General features: G+C 45.9%; 1 protein-coding gene across 1 annotated transcript in view; it reads right to left on the reverse strand.

The window, feature by feature from the left end:
* The window catches only part of Crtc3 (CREB regulated transcription coactivator 3), a 104,443-nt gene that overhangs the window by 41,298 nt on the left and 41,492 nt on the right, over positions 1 to 21,653 (reverse strand). Inside the window, exon 3 of the mRNA XM_021168643.2 lies at positions 2,000 to 2,119. Coding sequence (XP_021024302.1) covers positions 2,000 to 2,119 — 120 coding nt within the window. The remainder of the gene's footprint in view (positions 1 to 1,999; positions 2,120 to 21,653) is intronic.

Genomic DNA, 21,653 nt, shown 5'->3' on the forward strand with positions numbered 1-21,653 from the left:
GGTGTCTTATCACAGAACTAGAAAAGTAACTAAGATACCATCTGAAGTTATTTTCCTTAATTAATTATTATTATTTGCCTCTTAGCTGTCCACCGTCTCCCAAAGGACTGTAAAACTCAAAAACACAGGGTTGATATCCCCTTCATCACTTTGAGCTCTGTGCCTAAGACATTGCCTAGTCCAGGGAAGGGTCTCCATGTGTGTTTAGTGAGTGGACACATTACACCCTACTTCTTTCTTAACCTTTAAGCCTCAGTCCCCTTCCTTCTCTCTCCCTTATCTCTCTCCCTTATCTCTCTCTCCCTCCCTCTCTCTCTCTCCATCTATCTCTCTCCATCTCTCTCTCCCCCCCCCCACCCCTTTTCTTCCCTTTTCTCTCTTTCCCTTCCCCCTCCCTCCATTCCTTTCCTTCTTCATGCTGAGAATGAGTCCTAGGCTGTGCACAAGCCACAAGGCTCTCTGTCACTGAGCCACGCTACCAGGGAAATTTTTTTTTCTTGAATCCAAACCCTCAAGAATGCTAGGCAAACACCTACCACTGAGCTGCACACTCCAGCCCCTGCACAATCAGGCAGAGAAACATCTGGTTGTTTGCTAGAGGATTCCAAGCCATTTGGACAACCGCTCGGTGTGCCGCTCCACATCAGATGTGTTTGTTAGACAAACTGCTTCCCTTTACCCTCTGCATTCTACACGAAGTGCGGGAAGGAATTCCCACGATCCCCCATCATTCTTATGTGCCCTGACGGACACCATGTAGCTGAGAGAACTAGAAGTCACTGCAGCTCTGTGGGCTGGATCTGCCAGTGGGGAGAGCTGGGAGAAGTCAACACTCCCCAGAACCACTGTCCTCACCTCTCAGCAGAGAGAGACCTAGAGGCCATGATGGCAAGGAAAGCTGGGCTTCCTCTCTACATCCCTGCCGTTCCTCACAGGAGTATTCTCTAGCATATGTTAGCATGGTCACTGAGTGGACGATCCTGGGCTACATGAGTCACAGCAGTGGACTCTTGGGCAACTTACTCTGATATCTTAGTTTTCTCGTGGGAAAACTGAGGGTTAAAAAAACAAACGACTCATTGAATTCTGAGGACTAAATGACATATAAATTGCCTCGCACAGTGTCTGGCATGGGTAGGTGCTCAGTAAACATGAGTGCCCTCCCCCACTTCCTGGTTTCTAAGCTTATGAAGCCAACTCTACCATCACTGCCAGGAATCAGCTCTCTGCAGGGAGACTCGCCCCGCCCATCTGCTCCTTCCTCCGCCAGGCTTGTCCTGAGCTCAGTGAAGTGAGAGAAGCTCCCTCACTTCTGCCTCTTCTTGTCCTAACCATCAGGCTCAGGTTTGTCTGCCCCAACCCTCAGCACTGTGCTGGCCCCACTCAGAAAGCCACCCTAGCCTAGCCCCTGCCCGACTCCCAACAGACAGTGCTGAGCTCAGCCGGCCGGGCTCACAGCTCCTTTCTTCATTACTCAGCCACACAGAGTGCACTGGTACATCACTGTTTAGGAGGCTTCCTAAATTCCCACTTTACATCTTACCTGTCATTTACTGAGTCTGAGACTAGACAGACAGACAGTCTTGTTAAGATTTCCTCTTTCAGTTCCAAAAGCAGGTCATCAGGTCAACAAAACACAAACACATGGATTTGCCTGGTTTTGGCTAGATAGCCTACATCTCTCTACTTGATTCAAAGTCAAGCTTAATACTGCTGATTTCTGAAGAAAACATCAAAGATGCCTTGTCCACCAGAACTGAATGCTTCTGTTCTGTTCTAGTCAACAGAACTTTACCGATGCTCTCATAACCAACGACCGTGCTCTTCCCAGTCTGGCTGTAGGGATGTTTACAGTTTTAAACTCTTGTTACTTTTATTGCTTCCTCTCTGCAGATCAGATGAAGCTCTGAGGCCACAGGGGAACCACAGGGAGATAAATCCCGGCCATTTCTCAATCATTTCAAAACACACACTCTCCTCAGACAGGGAAAAAGGATATCTGTCTCCCTGGCTTGTCCCCGGACCTTCGGTGAAGGGGGTGGAAGCGGTTCCGGGCTGGCCTCTCCACCAGCCCATGGTGGCGGGTTCCACGAACATTATCAGCTTGATGAAGTGACGGCTGCAGAGAGAAAGAAGAACGGTTAGCCTCAACCATGAACTGCCTGCCACTCACCCTCAGGAGCAACTGGTAACAGACAAAAGCTGGAGTTTCTAACTTTACTATTGCATGTTGGTGCTTTGTGTCAAAGTGAATAAAATGTCACACATGGCTCTGTTTCTATATAATTACAGAATATATCAAAAATAGCTTTAATGTGTTAATATGGAAGCAGGCAGATTATATACAAAAATTGTCACAATTAGGAAATGGAGAATCAGGGGGACGACGACTTCAAGCTCTTCTTGCTCTTCTAAAATTTTCCTCTAAGATGTACTTATTGGGCCAGCAAGATGGGTCAGTGGGTAAATGTGCCTGCCTCACCAACCCTGAGTCTGAGTTCAATCCCCTGATCCCACAAAAAGAAGGAAGGAAAGAACCAACTCTATAAAGCAACTCTTGGATCTCTACACAAATGCCAGACGCACTCACCCACACACACACACAGACACACACACGTTTAAAACTGCAATATCAAGCTGGGTGCCACACACCAGTAATCCCAGAATTTGAAGGGTAGAAGCAGAATAATCACAATTTTTAAGGCCTACCTAGGCCACAGGGTAAAACAAACAAATAAACAAAACAAAAAATAAATATCAAAAAGAAATCAAACCCTTTTGCCCTACAGTACTTAATGTTCCCTTTATTCAAGTCTACCTGTATATGACTTTTACATTAATTGTTGCACCTCAGAGTGAACATTTCTGATATATAGCTTTTATACGTGACATTACTTCATAAATATATTATAAAACCTATTTATTAATTCAGAGATCACACAGTACTTCATCTCTAGTATTCATAAAACCAGCAATCTATATTGTAGTTCAAAAACTGTATGAAATCCCTAACAAGCTCCTCTGCCCTCCTGGTGTATAAGATGGGGATGATAACTTCCACTCAGGCTTGTTAAGGACATGAAATAAAGGACCAGCAAGATGATGGCTCAGTGGTTTCGGTTTGCCACCCATCCCTCAGTTTAATCCCCAGGACCCACATGGTGGAAAGAGAAAAGTGACTCCCATAAATTGTCCTCTGAACTCCACGGGTATAATATGACTAAGTAAATAAATGTAATAAAAATAAGACGAAGTAAAATAGCATGAGATCCCTTATGTGTGGACTGCTCTGTCCCATCTGGGTCTGGGCATTAGAGGCGGGCTTAGGTGTGCATATGATCTGGCATGCTGGGAAGCACATGAGAGGTCACCATATGCATCCTACATCCCCCTCAACAGACCAGACCTCTGCGAGGCCCCGCCTGCCGCACATGCTGTACCACCTCTCTGAGAGCTAGCTGTAGCCTTCAGTGACCATCTGGGTAAAGGATTGGAGAGAGGTAAGTGAACCACATGGCTTGCTGTGGCCCCGGTCAATGACTTAGGAGCAGACAGATGTATGTGTGATCTAAACAAACTCTCACACTCTTTTCTTTCTGCTGTGAGAACGCTAAGTCCCAAGCAGGGATGTTCCTTCTGCCTGGACTGCAGGAAGACACAGAAGAGCTTCCCTGGCTACCCTGAAGCCATTGACCTGTGTAATCCAGAGAAAAGCGGATGTGTGCTGAGAGCCCCACAGGGTTTAGGCTGACTTCCTGTGGCAAACCCTCTGCTGTGGTAGTGATGGCAGGGAGGGCTGCACTGAGGAGAACAGGGGGGACCGGGGGCCATAAAGCCCAAAGACCACAAACTGGTCATATATACTGTTAGGAGGACCTCAGCTCAGCTCCCAGGAGCACTGTAAAGATTCAGAACCTGAGGTGCAGGAGAATTTCAGAGCTATCTGGGGTGCGTGTGGGCGCTCAGGGCAGCCCAGCATGTTGCAAGCACAGCATGGGCAACAGGAGCCAAGTTGTCTGAAAGAATTTCTAACAATTCCAAGCATTCATTGTGGGAGAAATCCAAACTCAGTTGTCCTTCCGTGGCTTTTGTTTGTTTGGGGTAATTTGGCAGCTTTTTCTGAAACAATAAAAGGGGGCTAGCCAAGTCATCTGGGGTCTGGAGCTAGAGCCACTCTTCAATTGGTTGATGAGCACCAGAAGAGGAGGGTAGCACACAACATTGTCCGTGGCAACCTAAAACATCAACAGCCCGCAAGTGCAAGTTAACACCAGGAGCCAGAAAGGACCTTAGCAGTTGAGGGCTGGCCTGCTGGGTTCTGTCTTACAGGGTGACCTAATTATTGAGGGTGAGCACAGGGAAATGTCTGGGTAGCCACCAAGGGAGGAGAAGGATTCTGGGCCTAAGTCACTAGTCTGTGGGAGGGCAGACTGAGAGTAGAGCCTGATCCAAAAAGAAACAAGATTTCGAGGAGATCCAGGGGTGAGGGCAGGCTGAGGCTAACACTCAGGTGGCCGAGGAGGTGGCTAAGACCATTTCTCCCTTTGCTTTGGTAAGTAAGCTATGAGGAAAGGGGATATTTGGATATCCAAAGTCGTTCAAACAGGCTCCTTATCGTACAGGATTGCAAACTGAATGTTTCTGAAATATACATCTACCAGGGCAGCAAATTAGTTTGGCCTTGCAGTGATGGATAAGGTATGGGAGACACAGCTGTGGCTGAGGGCAGAACCTTTCTGAGATGACTCTTCTCAATCCCAGAATGCGACTGTTCACGTGCCCATCCCTTCAGGACTAGGCAGGCACTCTACCACGAGTTATATCCCAGCCCTGGTTGGATTGTTGGTAGTTGTCATTTTGTAACTTTCCAATATGGTCTTGCTAAACTATTGTTCTGGTTGGCTTTTGAACTTGTGATTCTCTTGCCTCAGCCTCCCCCAGTGGCCCAAATTATAGGCTTACCAGCACTAGGTCTCTGCGAGTTGTGAATTTCATTGAGGAAATCTAGAGCTAATAGATCACTGTACTATACTCTTAGAGCACTCTCCCAAGGCCTTGGGTAGGAATCAATCTCTCCCACCCCTTTATGTGTGTGCATATGTGCACATGGGCATATATCCACAGAGAGAGATTTATTAGGGAAAAGTAAGAAACAGTTTGAGTGAGAGGGTTCCAAGATAGGGATACCCTAGCTTTTGTTTGTTTGTATGTTGTTTTTAAGCAGGTTCTGATGTAGCCCAGGCTGCCCTCAAACTTGCTTCTTAGCTGGATGACCTTGAACTCCTGATGCTCTTGCCTTCACCTCACAAGTGCTGGATTGCAGATGCATGCCACCAAGGTACCAGACAAGCACTCTACCACTGAGTTTCATCCCCAGCCCGGGAGGGCTCTTTATGTGTGCAGGTAATCATACATGCATGATCACACAGGCGTCCTCATCAGATCGCTTCTGAAATCTACAGCTATTCAGCTGGTTTCCTCACCCCCCAGTGACTAGAGGAATACACGGCCTGTACCATAGATGCTACTGCTCGCCACTGTGACTCATACTTGCACTGAATCTCTCAGAGGCTGTGCAATACTGCTGGCATATCATTCCATTTGTGGTTAAGTAGCAATCCCACATCTTTCAAACTTTATTGGCAAACATACAGGGATTCCGACTAACCCCCATTTGGTCATTCAATGAGCTGAAGTCTGAGAGCCAGAGAGCTATATGTTAATTTAAGGATGTTATCATTATTATAGGTCTGTGTGGGGCTGGTGAGATACCTCAGCGGTTAAGAGCACTGGCTGCTTTTCCCAAGAACCTGGGTTCTGCAATACAGCACTTGTGAGGTAAAGGCAAGAGGATCAAGAATTCCTGGTCACCCAGCTAAGTAGCAAGTTTGAGGGTAACCTGGGCTACATCAGTTTCCAGCAACCTCATGGCAGCTGACAGAGAATCCACACCCTCTTCTGGCCTTAGAGGGCACTGCATATATGCATTACATGGAAAAAAGCACCCATATGCAAAATGCATAAAATAAAAAGAAAGGAATCTTACAAACAAACAAATGGCTGGGTATAGTGACACATGCCCTTAATCCTAGTGCTTGGGAGGAAGAGGCAGGAGGATTTCTATGAGTTCAAGGCTAGCCTGGTCTACATAGTAAGTTCCAGGACAGCCAGAGCTAAGTAGAAAGACCCTGCCTCAGAAAGATAATAATAGTAGTAATGATAAAATTTAAATTATACATAGGTAATAGTATATGACTTATTTATAATTATAATTAACCAAGACATTCTTTATTTCTACAGCAAAATAGAAATATCAATTCAGCTCATGGTTATACTTCTATATAAAATTATTAAAAACAGAAAAATATGATTACATTTTCAAGTAAAATAAGATCTTCTAAGTACTAGTCTTTTGAGGGGCAGACATTTTCAAGACATGGTTTCTGTGTATTCCAGGCAGGCCTTGAACTCATAGAGCGCCTGCTTCTGCCTCTCAACTGCTGAGACTAAAGGCAGGCACCACTACTGCCAGGCTTTTTTTGTTTGTTTGTTTTTGTCTAAACACTAATCAAATGACAAAATAACAATCTCGAATGTAAGGAGCTCTATTGACATTTTAAAAATATACTGTGGCTGTCTAGAATGCATGAAACCCCAAATCTGATCATTAATACTACCTAGAGAGAGAGAGAGAGAGAGAGAGAGGGAGGGAGAGAGAGAGAGAGAGAGGACACAAGCAAGCATGCATACACATCTCGGTGTTTATATTAACCTAGCCTTGGTGGAATGTACCTATAACTCTAGCTACTCCAGAGGCCGAGGCAGGTGAACTGCTTAAGCACAGAACTTTAAGGTCTGTTGTTTTAAAAATGACAGAAGACCGAGTTTAGCTCATAAATGAATCTTTTGAAAATTCTGGCTTATAATGCCAAAACATCAGATCTTTACAGAGCATTGCTCACTTGATACTGTCAATCTCCATAGGCAGCTCTCACTGGCTGCATAGTCACAGCGATGAGTACAGATTAAAGAACAGATAAAACTGCAAAAGCAACAGAAAGCCGCCGTCCGTGCCTGTGATCCATGCTGGCCGGAAGCGTCATTATATCACAATGCAGTATCATTTACGTGGCTGCTTCAACCATCTCAGCAATGGACAATGACAGAAGCAGATGGGAGCCAAAGAACATTAAGAAGAGAGCTCCTGGGATTCTCTCTTCATCCGCACAGAGGCCCTCTTTTCTTCAGCTTGCAACAACGGAAGCAAAGGGACCGGGGCTGCTGGTCCATCAGTGTGTGCTAGACAAATGACACCAGGGAATTCCCCCAGAAGGCAAATGGCTGATCTTCCTTCTAGAGATGGAGACCAGGTCCAGACAGAGTGATTTTTCTCAGGAAAGCTAAAATATGTTTTTGTTTTTGAGACTGCCTCTCACACAGCCCACGCTAGCCCTAAGCTATGTTGTCAAGGTTCCTACCTCTGCCTCCATGTGCTGAGATTACAGGAGAGCATGCTCAGCAGTCTGTAAACCTGACCTGAGTCCCCGAGCTTTGCCAAATGATCTATAAACAATCAACTGCTTTTGAGATTTTAGGGAGACTTCTAGTTGATGTACACATTCTTTATTTAGACTCCTTCTGCCCAGGTGTACTAGTGCTTGCCTAAAATCCCAGCCCCGGGGAGCTGAGGCAGAAGGCTCACGTGTTCAAAGTCAGCGTGGTCTGTACAGCAATATTCTGTTTCCAGGGGATGGGCAGATGGAGATCTGTATCCCTTAGGCTGTAGCTCAGTAGTAGAACACACTTACAGAAAGCCCTTAGTTCATTAATTCAATCCCCAGCAACACACACGCACACGCTTATCTGTTACTGTGTTTGTAAATCTACTGCAGAGCTACAATTTAAGTGACAATAACCTGGTGTAAGATCCCCGATTTTGCTACAATGCACATATCATTCCTAATGGCTATAAGATACCTGATTATGTTATAGTGCATGCAACATTCCTAATGGCTTGACAGTCATCTATGACCTCACTTGAGGTAGGTAACCAACTTAACATTTCAAAATGATCAGCTGGCTAAAAGCCCTAGAGCTGCTTGCTGGTCAGGCCACACTTCCTGCTGCAGGCTGACAGAGCTCCTTGGACAGCCCTGCATTCCTCTGCACCCAGCACAGCTGTCCCCTACTTCCCTGATAAGGGTAAGTGAGGAGTCTGCAGGCAAGTCTGGCTGGAAGGTAAGACGCTAGACAGGGTGAGCTAATGCTCGGCCAGAGGTCACACTTAACTGGATCACTGAGCCCTACAGAATGACCCCTTAGCTAGCCCGTCATGGTGAAGCTCTTTACCTTGTTTCTTTAGATTTTGGTAAATCTGTAAAGACTGACCCCTGATATTGAACCTACTTCAGCCGAGGAAGAGAAAAAGTTGACTGAAGGCAAGTTCTCTGAGCAGGCTTCGTTTATACTTGGGCTACAAACTGAGAGATGCTACCGGCCCCTTCTTAGAAGGGCACATGGAACCAAGATCAACTGTGTCTGTCTTGAGGACACAACAGGAGTTCAGGATAACAGCCACCCGCAGAAGCTCCTTTGGTTCTCGTGATATCTTAGAGTTCATATTCCCGTAATAAAACATCATGACCAAAGGAACTCGGGGAGGAAAGGTTAACTTGGCTTACATGTCCTGGGTCACTTAGGAGAAGCCAAGACAGGAACTGAAGCAGAGACCATAAAGGAAAGCTGTTTACTGGCTTCAGGTCACTCAGACAGAAGCATTTTCTCAATTAAGACTCCCTCTTCCCAGGTATGTTTAGGTTTCTGTTGACAAAAATCAAGCAGGACACGTGACGACAAACCATCTGCCCACAGCCAGATGTGCCAATGCCCTCCGAGGCTCCCTGACTGCAGCATCCGCGTGCCTCTGCCCTCTGCAGCACTGTAGCCCAGCAGAGAGCTGGCTCTCAGTTCACACACGCTAACACGCTCTTAACTGTTTCAGAGCCGTGCTTTGCTCCCAGGGTTACCTCTACCTTGTCCTTCCTCTTAAATGCCACGTAAAAGGGACGTGTAAGCCGAATTAGATAAACCAAGCTAAAAGAGTACTTTACAAAATATAAAATGAAACATGGTTTTGATTGTTCGGTTATTTGTTTTGGCAGCTAAGGTCAAAATCAAGGCAACTGGTATGATTGCAAAGGGCCAGGCCAAATAATCTGTCCAAACAAGAAAGGCTGGGCATGGTGGCACGTGTTTGTCACCTTAACCCTCAGGCAGCCAAGGCAGCAGGTGAGTGCCAGGCCAGTCAGGATACAAAGCAAGACCGTCTCAAAAAAGAAAGAAGTTACAAAGGTGCAGTGAAGAACAACACCCAAAGCAGTCTCCAGCGAAGACAGGAGGAAGAGGGGAGGCAGCATCTCTGGCTGGGCTCCCGGCTTCCATCCTGAGGAGGGGACTCAGGCACTCAGGATTCTAACTCCTCTCTTCAGCACCCACACGGTGCTGCCATGGGTGGGAGGGAGCCAGACCCAGAGGCTGGGTCAGTATGAGACAAATGCCTAAGGACAGCCAAAGGATCCTCCAAGTGTAAGGCTCAGGCCCATACTTTAGGCCAGCTTTCAGGAAGGGAACCAAAGCACCCACCACAGAAGATGGTAGAGGAGACGGCCATTGCTGGCCTGCTTCTGTTCCTAAGCCCTACTGCATTCTGACTCACACCAGATTCACTGCTGTGATTACACTTGGTGAGACACTTCACTGAGTTTCACAGAGATCTAGAATTTAGATTACGATGAGGAAAAAAAAAAAAAAAACCCTAATAGGTGAATAGATGAAACAAGAGTAGCAAACTGTAGAAGATAGAAATGTGGACGATCCCATCTCAGGCCTATGACACAGGCCTGGTGGCACGGGCCTGGGATGCCAGTTCCTCAAGAGGCTGAAGAGAGAGGATCAAAAGTTCAGGGCCTGCCTGGACTACAGAGTAAGTTCAAAGCCAGCCTGGGCAACTTAGTGAAACCTTGTCTCAAATTTAAAAGTACAAAATGGATGGAGATACAATTCAGTGGTAGAACGTTGGCACAGAACGCACAAGGTCCTAGGTTCAATGCCAAGCAAAGGGGGAAAAAAACAAAAAATAAAACCTTGGAAGATACTGAAACTAGTTCTTAGTATATACAGTTGGCTACACAGAGAACGCTTGCCCTGCCCTCGCCAGTGGCCATGTATATCGTTACGCCTTGCCTCCTTTCTTCTTTATCTATTGCCAGCTTAGTTCACTATCCATAGATAACCTGTTTATTTGTGTATGGACACCACTGCAGTATGAGTGTGGAAGGCAGAGGACAACTTGTAGGAACAGGTTCTCTCAGGTCGTCAGGTCTGGCAGGAAGCCCCTTTACTCACTGAGCCACCTCACTGGCCTGGTACTGACGCAAAATAAGGATATGCAGCTGATGGGCAGGGCGGTCGCCCAGCACGGTGGGTTTGATCCCATCACTGGGGAAAAAATGAACAAAGAACAAACGAGTCTTTAATGTCACAAAAGAAGTGGTAAAGTACAAGAAAACGTATGTCAGGAAAGAATAATATAGTCTGGAACATTCAGTTAATATAGCACATGATAATTCTAAATGCAGATATTGGGCTAAATAAAACCCTGTAACCCTCACATCCTGTTTTGGTTTAAGAGCATAGGATACCGTCCTCACCCGGCTGCTTGCTTGTGATGCGTGAGACACACAAGTCACTACAACTTGTGATGGCTGTTTAGGGCAGCCAACCCACACACAAGCACCCTGACCATCAGCTATCTTGCCTCCTCCAGGGCCCATGGACATGAGGATATACTACATCCTCAGAGTGCGGTCCTCTGTTAAACAGCTTCTAGCCCAGCTGCAGTGCCCTCAAAGCAGTCCCTGTCTCCGGAGGGCATCTGCTCAGATGCCAGGCTGCTAAAGATTTACAATCAGTTGTCCCCACAAGGAACCAAGCTACCCAGAGAGAACAGGTCTGGGGAACCAGATTCTTTTGGGGATGTTAGTTTCTGTTTTAATTTTTTGTTTTCCCCTTCCCTCTTTCCTGAATTCTCCATTTAACCAAAACTGGATCTGGTTGCTTACTTACAGCTGAGTTAAATTGGTCTGAAATCTTTTGCCAAACAAATAGGCAAACGTGTAGGACCTGGACAGAGTTTTGCTTCTGTCTGAAGCCCCGGCTTCTGCCTCCACGTGGAAGGGAGAACTGAGCCCAGTACAACTGGCTTCACTTGTCACACGGTCCAGCCCACAGACTTTAGGAGCTCCTGAGCCACCGTAAGGAAAGCTGACAAGTGACCCTTCACTGACTTCTCACAGGCTCACTAGCAGTGACCGTCCAGACCACAGAACAGTGGTGTATAAGGCCCCTAGTCTGAGCTGAAACATCGAGCACCCGGGGATTTTAACGAGGGAAAGCTGAGTGCTGACGTGGTGTCCTCCCTAACACAGTCCTCGGGGGCAGACCATCTACTTTTCTTGCTACACTGAAAATGGGTACAGAGAAATGGTGGAGAGTGAAGCTGGTATATTTGTGGAACTTCAATGTCTTTGTTTATATAATGAGCTGTTTTCCTTTCTCTTCTTTGTGACAGTGGGGACACCAGGGTCTCAGTACAAGTTTTAGGCAAGGACTCTGCCCCTAAACTTTATTCCCTCATCCAGGATCTGAATGCTCTGAGGTGATTTTTTTTTATTATTATTATTATTTCATCTGATGCTTCAAGTGAAAGTCACAATCAGCATGGAACAAAGAACGTGATGTGTGCTAACCCTTGTAATGTATATAAAGTATGCTAACCCTTGTGACATATATAAAGTGTGCTAAAACGTGTGACATATATAAAGTGTGCTAATCCGTGCAACCATTTCACCATTTCTTCCAACACTGGAATGAAATGAGGAAGCTAGAACCCTGTCCCCCACTTTGACTTTCTGTGTTTCTTACTTCTGCTTACTTGGGGGAATATTTGAGGTTTTATAGTTTCTGCGAATCATTTGTAACAGTGATGGGGTGACAAGCTGACGGACTGACTGTCACTGGTTTGTGTCATAGCTGGGCTGTGGAGAGGGCCAGGGTGAGTGTCAGCTTAATGAGGATGCTAACCTTGCTCTTCTTTCTGGGGCTACAGCCAACCTTAAAGTCCATTTGCTGAAGCCGAAGCCAGAGGACCAGGTGCAGCAGACAGCATACACACCCCCTCCCTGACCCAGGGATGCAGTAATGCTTCCTGGAGGATGCTGGTCCCAGTAGGCAGAGTCAAATAAAGGCAAAGTTCTCTCAGACTCTCTTAGCTGCTGAACAGACAAGTCAGGGGCACTGAAGAGTAACTGGGAAAATCCAGGCCCACGGCTGGGAAGACAGCTCAGGCGGTAAAGTGCAGGCCTGGCATGTACAAAGCTGGGTTCCATCTCAGCACCCCGTAACAGGGCATGGTGGTCACACAGCTGTATTCCCAGCACACAGAGGTAGGAGGAGGGCCCCAAAACAGTTCAAGATCATCTTCAATTGCACAGCAAACTGAAGGCCAATCTGAGCTACACGAGACGCTGTTTCAAAAAGAAAATTCAAGCCTTGTTGGAATTATTATTTTTAAAGGCAATCAACTATTTTTGACCAAGTTATTTTAATAAGTATTTATTCACACTCTCAACAAATGAAAAATATAAAGATTGAGAGTGTGCGACACCTCTGATCCCATTTCCCCTTCTTGCTTCCTGATAGACAGCCAGGGTAATGACTGCATGAGTCCTTCAGTGAACGACTGTGTAAACACAGCAAGTGGGAGCAGACCTTACTGCTACTCTTCTCTTTTAGCACGGATAGTAACATGTTATACATTACAGTTGGCTATAGTGTATATGGACTGATGAGCTGTGTGTGCATGTGAGGAGGCCAGAGGTCTACACTGGCACCTCTGGTCCATTACCGCTCTTTTCTGAAAGACTTTCTCACTGCTCTGGAACTTGCTAAGCAGACTGGCCAGTGACTCCAGCTCTTCGGGGCCCAGATTACAAGCATGCACCAGCACACCTGGCTTTTATGACTGTTCTGGGGATTGAACCCACATCTTCCTGGGTTTACTGAATTACTCCAACCCACTTTTTATTTTAAAAATTTTTTTCAATACTAGGGATTAAACTCAGGGTCCTGCTACTGAGCTGGGTCCATGTCCTCAGCAATTGCTTTTTAATGTTGCTTTTTAAAAAATAGGTATTTACTTTCATGTGAAGGTGGGACAGGGTAGTGTGGAGGGCAGCACACATGCCACAGCCCACGTGTAGTGCTCAGAGCACTTTCAGGACTCAGGTCTCTCCTTCCACCACGCGTGTTCTGCTGACTGAACTCAATCATCAGGCATGGCAGCAATCCTTTAACAACTGAGCTACCTTGCTGGTCCTGCTCCTTAAACATTCTCACTCTTTCACTAAATCCCTGGGGGCTGATTCCACCTTCAGTTTTGTTTACAGCTGCTCCTCCTGCCTTCTTTTTTCTTCAGCAATCCTTCTGCTCCAGCCTCTAGAGAGCTGGGACTGCGACACTGGTTCTTTGCTGTCTTTCACTTGTCCATACCCTCAGTGGGGTACTTTCCTCCACAGACCACGGTTTCTCTAAGCCCTTGACAGGGCCAGGAATCTCACACACCCCCATACACACACACACACACACACACACACACACACACACACACACACACACACACTTCTTCCTCTTTCTTCTCTATTGGCTCTTCCCATGAGCACATGAGCCCAGCCAAGGAAGGCTCTCATGAGTGAAGCTGGGGGAGGGGTGGGACAGAAGGATTCACCATTCTCCCTCTGAGCAGTCTAAGCAGCCACACCTCCTCAGCACCCTGCTCAGCTCTCAACTCCCAGCCTTGTCCACTCCACTGAAACTCCCAGGGCACCACAGCCTTTCCTTGTCACTAAATACAAATGGACTTTTCAGTACCTAAGTCACTGACATCTCAAAAGTATCTGAAACTGGAATTATGTGTAATATTTTAGAACCTGTTCCATGATTCCATGATCCTATGATTCCTGTCTCTGTAGACTTCTGAACACAAGAGCCATCCTTCAAATGCTAACTTCTCCAGGAAGTGGTCAGTCACACACTCTACCAACAGCCCAGATCTCTCCAGAGCTGCCCACTGCAGTCAACGCCCCAAGGGCTGGGTGCCTGGCACTTCAGTGGAGGTCACTGTGCGCCACCCTCTCACCTGGCACTAACTTGTCACTTTGCACTTCCTCAGGCACTGGCCCCATGGGGCTGCCTAACCCCAGTGTTTGGGCCCCCCCTTGAGCACTTTCCCTTTCCCCTCTCCCCCTGGGCCACACGCAATGCTGGTTATGATGACCCCGATGACCCCGTGTCTCCCACACCCTCCTTAACTCCCTTCACTTTCCCCTCCGTATCTGAAACGGCCTTGGGATTTGCTGTTTTTTGATTGTTTTGAGTCAAAGTCCCACTTGAGTAGCCCAGGCTGGTCTGAAACTTACCGGATCCACATGGTGTGACACCATGGTGAGCTATAACTGATTTTTGGTCTTTATTCTTGTCACCTCTACATTGCTTCTACACTGCAGTCAGAAGAAGCCCCTGAAACATGAGTCTAATGGCACTGCTTAGCAGTGCAAACGTTATTAACAACACTGCTTTTAAAAATACTTCTGTCTTGGTTACTTTTCTCTTGCTGTGATAAGACACCATGACCAAGGCAACTTAAGAAGACAGCGTTTACTGGTGGTTTAGTTTCAAAGGGCTCAGTTCCATGCCCATCTTGGCCAGGAGCACGGCAGCAGGCAGACAGGCCTGGTGCTACATCAGTAACTAAGAGTATATTTAGAGCCACAGTGGGAGGCAGAGAGTTAAGTGTAAATTGTCTGGGCTCTTGGAACCTCCAAGTCTGGCCCTATTGGCAAACGTCCTTAAACAAAATCATACCATCTAATCCTTCTCTCCAACTGTTCCAATAACTGGGGACCCAGGATTCAAATACACCAGCCTATGGGGGCCATTCTCATTCAAACCTCTAAAACCCCAAATGAGCCTAAAATAAAAATAAGATAAACCTAAAAACCATCGTGGAAATAGACATTCAATAGCCTGGGGGTGGGAGCTAGGAACTGAAAAGCCACATGAAAATAAATCAATATGTATAAGTGTAATATAAACCTATAGTAATTAGTCAAACAGTGTGGCACTGCTACAGGGGTAGACAGATCAACGAAGAGGAAGCCAGGGGTGGCACATGCCTGCAACTCAAGCACTGCACCACTGTGCGACAGTCCCACACCCCACATGTTTTTAAATTTGCATGAAAAATTTCTAAAACATAACACTCAACCACCAAAATTAAGGGTAAAAGTCATGTCATACAGCTAAAGATAGTACAAAACCACGGGGGCGGGGAGGGGGGTGCATTTCATTTATAAAAGAAAAGCGAATGAAAACTACACAGAGGATCTGGAGAGATGGCTCAGAGGGCAAAGCACAAGAGATCAGATCCCCAGTGCCTACATGCAATGCTCGCATGGTGGTATGCATCTGCAGCCCCAACTCTCAGGAAATCACACAGGGGGATCCCTGACGTCTGCTGGCTAGCCAGCCTAGCCCTCGAGAGAGAAAGAGCCTGCCTCAAAACACACACACACACACACACACATACACAGAGAGGCAGATGAACAAAACCAGAGGGGCTGGCAAGGTGGCTCAGTGGGCTAGGGAGCCTGGTATACGCAGCTGCAAATAACCAAAGACCCTGCCTCAAACACGGTAAGGATTGACCTCCAAGGCTGTCTGCGACCTCACCCTGTTATACAGTACACACTGGTGTACCTGTACTCACATACTTGAACACATATGCACATACACAGTACACACACATACAAGTGCATGTTTCAAAAAAAATATTTTTAAAAAATACAAGGTTGATGGCTCCTGAGAAACCACACCTACAGGTGACCTTAGGCTTCCATGCAACTGTACACCTGCACACACTTAGCATCGCACACACAAGCATCTCTCTCTCTCTCTCTCTCTCTCTCGCTCGCTCGCTCGCTCGCTCGCTCGCTCGCACATGGACACACATCCTACATACAGGCGTTTTACAAGCTTAAGAAAGATTAGCAAAGATCACAAATTTTGGCAAAACCTTGGGCATGATTTGGGTCGCCGGGCTCTCTGACAGAACAGACGTGGGTATAAACTGGCAGACATTCTAGAGAGGATGACAAAATACAATGCCAAATTACAACTGTTCCAGTAACTCGCTTCTAGAAAGTGTTCTTGCAGCTATACCTGTCTGTATAAAACTGTATGTGTATAATAAAAATAAATTGTGCGATGTTCATGTAATAGAAGACTGTGTTTTGGTTTGTTTTGATTTGATTTGTTTTAAAGAGGGGCTGTGGAGATGGCTCAGTGGGTAAAGTGTTTGCCACTTGAGCATAAAAACCTGATTTGGATCCCCAGTGAGAGACTCTGCCTTAAAAAATAACGTGAGCTGGGCTGTGGGGGTGGCTCACCAGGCTGCACAAGTATGAAGAACTGAGTTCAAAGCCCCAGAACCTACATGAAACTGGACATGGTCTCAAGCATCTGTGAGCCCAGTATTCCTACAGCAACATGGCGGGGTGGGGCACAAGAGGATCCCTAGGGGCCATGAGCCAACTAGCCTGGCATATGCAGCCATGAACAGGAGGCCCTGTCTCAAAGAGAAAGGTGGAGACTGACTCCTGAGTGTGACCTCTGATCTCCATATACATGTGGTTGCACATCCTATACATCCAGACACGAACACACACACACGTAATCCACACACACATGCATGCACACACATGTATACAGACTCACACATCAAACACACTTTAGAAAAAAATGATACTTAATACGTTGAGTAGAAAAAAGTCAGGTTAAGAACTAGAGATAATCCAGGTGGCAGTGGCAGTGCACACCTTTAAGCTAGCACTCAGGAGCCAGAGGCAAGTGGACCTCTGTGAGTTCAGGGTCAGTGTTGTCTGCAGAGGAATTCCAGGATAGCCAAGGCTATAAAAAGAAACTGTGTCTTGAAAAACCAAAAAGAGAAAGAAAGAAAAAAACAAATGAAAGAAAGAAGATAAAAGAGTCAGAGTCAGGGGACCATTGGTCATTATATATAAAATGCCTCTAAAGGAATAAGGAAATGTGAAAACACTCGTTGCCCGTGGGAAGGGACCTAGGAGCTGCAACAAAGACTCAAGGGAAACTCTGCACTGGGCATGCTTTCACCTGCCTTTAACTCCAGACCATATGGACATATATTCATTTAACTTAAAAACATAAAACTAAAATTAAACTCAAAGGCTATACTTTAAACCCACAGTAGTACACAGAATCAAAGCAAACTGCGAAATGGACCAAACAAAAAGAAAACTTAGAAAGAACTATATAAGAAATAAATGGGGGGAGGGGTTGCTAGAAAGATGGCTCAGCAATTAAGATCACATATTTTTCTCAGAGGACCTGAGTCTGGTTCCAGAATTCATACCAGGCAGCTTACAGTCACCTGTAACTTAAGTTCTAGCAGATCCAACAGCCTCTCCTAGCATTCAATGCCACCACACATAGGCACATACAAGTACACATAGTTAAAAATAAAATAAATTAGCTATGTACTAACATTGTTGCTCAGCTGGTGAAACTGTTAGCCATGCTAAGTGAAAGCTATTAGTTACTGAAAGTTATCCTTTGACCTCCACACATATCACTGTAGTAAATGCATGTCCACACTCACAAATACATGTTATATACACACATGTAATAATAAAATTAAAATATTCAGTGGATATGGTAACACTTGCCCATAATCCTAGCCCTCAGGAGGCTGAGAGAGACTGTCTTTGAAGCTAGCCTGAGCTTCAAAGCAAGACCCTGTCTCAAAACTGGGGTGAGGGAGGAGAAAATAAATTCCAAAATAGTAATAGTATTAGGATAGAAGACGAATTTTTAAAAAGAGTGAATGAGAAATCTTAAAGTGAAGACTATCCTAAACATACTGAAAGTCGAAACTCAACATTACAAATACCAATGTCTTCAATATACAGAGCAGAAAACCCCCAGACACATTCTGAATGGAGAGACTGTTTGGATTATAAACAGAAGACTGTAATAAACAAGGCAAGGGGCCCCCAACAGTCCCCACCTCTCTCCTCCTCTTCACTGCTTGGCATAATCCTCAGCCCAACTGTGGACAGGGTCTACACACACCTCTACTGACAGGATACAGTCACAGTGATGGACAGGGCCTGCACACACCTCTACTGACAGGATACAGTCACAGTGATGGACAGGGCCTGCACACACCTCTACTGACAGGATACAGTCACGGTGATGGACAGCACTCCCAAAATGACGCTCCTGCTTTACTAGCAGAAGCACTGGAAAGCCTTCCCGGCTTACAGGAGTCATCAGCTGCCGTGTGGCTGATGGACATGCTAGACAAGACCACATGGTGTGAAATGGCCTCTAGGAGCTCAGAGTAGCTGCTGCCCCAAGCAGATACCACAGTGCTTTAAGCACAAAGTAAATCTGACCACCCTGGGGAAACACAGAAGATAATCCCCAGTTGAGTCCCCAATGAGGCCATGCCTCTGCCCATAATTGGATTTGAACCTGGTGAGCCCCTGAAACTGACAACCCAGGTAAGCCTTGTCTGGGCCTTCACCACAGAAACTCCAGATGATAAAATGTGTGCTGCTTTAACCACCACACTTATGGCAATTTGAAATGTAACAACAGACAACTAATACACCAAAAGCCAATTTGCTCAACATAGATAAAGTGTTTTTATACAAAAGATATGGTACTCAGAACTACTACTGGCCACAGAAACATAAAACAGCATCAGCCTGGCCAGGCGGTGGTGGCGCACGCCTTTAATCCCAGCACTCGGGAGGCAGAGGCAGGCGGATTTCTGAGTTCGAGGCCAGCCTGGTCTACAAAGTGAGTTCCAGGACAGCCAGGGCTACACAGAGAAACCCTGTCTCAAAAAACCAAAATAAATAAATAAATAAATACATACATACATACATACATACATAAAAATAGAATGGGCATCAGCCTGACTTAGGTGTGACACCTCCCCAGGATCTCAGAATGCTGTACACAGATGGGGCTCACTCACTTTTATTTGTTGAATGAATTAATTTCACTCATTCTAAGAGACTTGCTGACTTCAACAAAGAGAAACCTTCTCCAGCTTTTGCCTGTTACATCCTTGGCAAAGACAATGCCAGATATGACTTAAATAAGCATTTCCCCATAGAAGACACATAAATGGCTGGGGATCACATGAAGAGACGCTGCCTCTCTAGCGATCTGGGAAGCACGAAGTCATGAGTTACCACTTTACACCTGTTACAGTGACTGCCATAAACAATAAAAGACCTCAAAGCTTCCAAACAAAAAACAAAGAAGTAGGCTAAGTCAAACCCTCTCTCCTTAGGCTGTTTTAGCTGGAGTGTCCTATCACAGCAAGAGGAATGAAACCAGGGCAGACACTGTAGGCAGGAAGGAACTATAAAATGGTGTAAGTGCATAAAGAGCAAGTGCCCAGAAACTGAAAGTAAGGCTAGGATCCGGCTGTAGCAGCTCAGCAGCAGAGCACAGCACGCACAAGCTCTGGGTGTAATTCCTAGTGCCACAGAAACTCGAAACACCAGAGAAGGGGATGCAGTTTGCACACCTATGCTCCCAGCCCCCAAGGAGTTCCAGGCCAGCATGTGCATGTGACCCTACCTTATGGTCTAGCAATCCCACTTCTGGGGACACATCCAAGAGCATATTTATAACCATTCTCATAGCTGCTTGACGTACAATAGCCAAAGGGTGAAAACAACTCAAGCCTCCATCATAAGATGCATAGGTAATTGGATGATATATGCACATAAGGTAATATTACTAAGCCTTTAAAAGGAAGGAAATCCTGTCAATACAGCATAGATGAGCCTTGAGGGCATCATGCTAAATGAGAGAGACTGGTCACACAAAGGCAAAGTTTGTATGATTTCATTTATGAGGCCAAGCTCAGTCAGAATCACAGATGCAGAGAGAAGAATGATGGCTTCTGGGGGAGGAGGAAGGGAGGAAGGGAGGGAAAAAGGGAGAAGTGGGGGGAGGGAGAAGGGGAAGAGGGAGGCGGGGAAGAAAGGAGGAGGAGGGGGAACGGGAGCTGCTGTTTGATGGGTACAGACTTCCTATTCTCTAAGATGAAGAGGTTCTGGAGATCAATTTTGCCCAACAATTTAGTACATATAACATCACTAAACTGTACACACAAACACACACACACACACACACACACACACACACACACCTTTTTCAAGGGCCAGATCTCACTGTCAAGTCAACTAGTCTCAAACTGGCCAACCTGTACCTCAGCCTACCACACACTGGATGACAAATGGCGCACCTGCCTGTATAGCCCTTACCTCATTGCTTTCCCTCCAGGAACCTGTGCTACAGACACCATCAGAGAAATATCCAAAGTGAATGATATCAAGGATGGTCACCGCAGTTTTGCTTTAGGGTTCTTGTTTTGGTTTTTGAGACAAGGTCTCCTGTAACTAAGGTTGGCTTCAAACTTGCTGTGTAACTAAGAAAGGCCTTGCATTTTTGATTCACCTACCTCCATCTTCCAAATGCTGAGTTTACAGAACGTGCCCCAGTTTTGCCTTGTAATAATGAAAAAATACAAGCTATTTAGATTTATCTCTTATGAGGCAGGTCTAGCAAATGAAACACTATAGAAAAATATACTATACTGCTCTCTCTCTCTCTCTCTCTCTCTCTCTCTCTCTCTGTGTGTGTGTGTGTGTCTGTGTGTGTGTGTGTGTGAGAGAGAGAGAGACTCACTATGTTGCCTAGGTTAGACTTGAAGTTGGGCTCAGGTGAGCCATCCTACCTCATCCTACTGAGTGTGTGGGAATACAGGTGCGTACTACAGAGCCTATTAAGTGCTGCACTAACTGAACATGAGAGCTAGTGTGGTCGACTACGTACCTAGAATGTTCTAGGACCTGGAGCCGACCCCGGCACCGGAGATGGAAAATGAATATAAAGGGGTTGGTGAGAGAACTCAGGGGGAAAGCATGCAATCTGTGTATATGTGTGTCTCTGTATGTGGTGTGTGTGTGTCTGTGTGTGCATGCATGTGTGTTAGGTAACACAGTGACGGTTGTATAAAAGCAGAGTACGTCTATGCGAGCTGACAGGCTTGCATGTATACAGACACCTCTAGAAAGAGGAGAACAGTACTTGGCAGTAGGAGCCCTGCTGGGGACTGGAGTTGGGTCTGGTGAGTGAGAGAACGGGCTTCTGCTTTCCATTTTACAATGCTTCAATATTATTTGAGGTTTGGAGTGCTTTTGCTTTGTTGGGGTTTCTTATTTGTTTTTCTCTCTGTTTGCTTTGAGACAGGGTCTCACTATGTAGGCCAGGCTATCCTGTTTATATTTAAGTATAGATTATCTTTGTATTTAAACAAAGTGGAGGAGCCAACAAACGAGCAGAGAGCAAGTACACATTCTTGTTTGGTTGGTTGGTTTGGTTTTTTGTTGTGGTTAGGGTTTTTTTTTTTT

This window comes from Mus caroli, chromosome 7 (genome assembly GCF_900094665.2).
Source record: "Mus caroli chromosome 7, CAROLI_EIJ_v1.1, whole genome shotgun sequence".
Classification (NCBI taxonomy): Eukaryota; Metazoa; Chordata; class Mammalia; order Rodentia; family Muridae; genus Mus; species Mus caroli.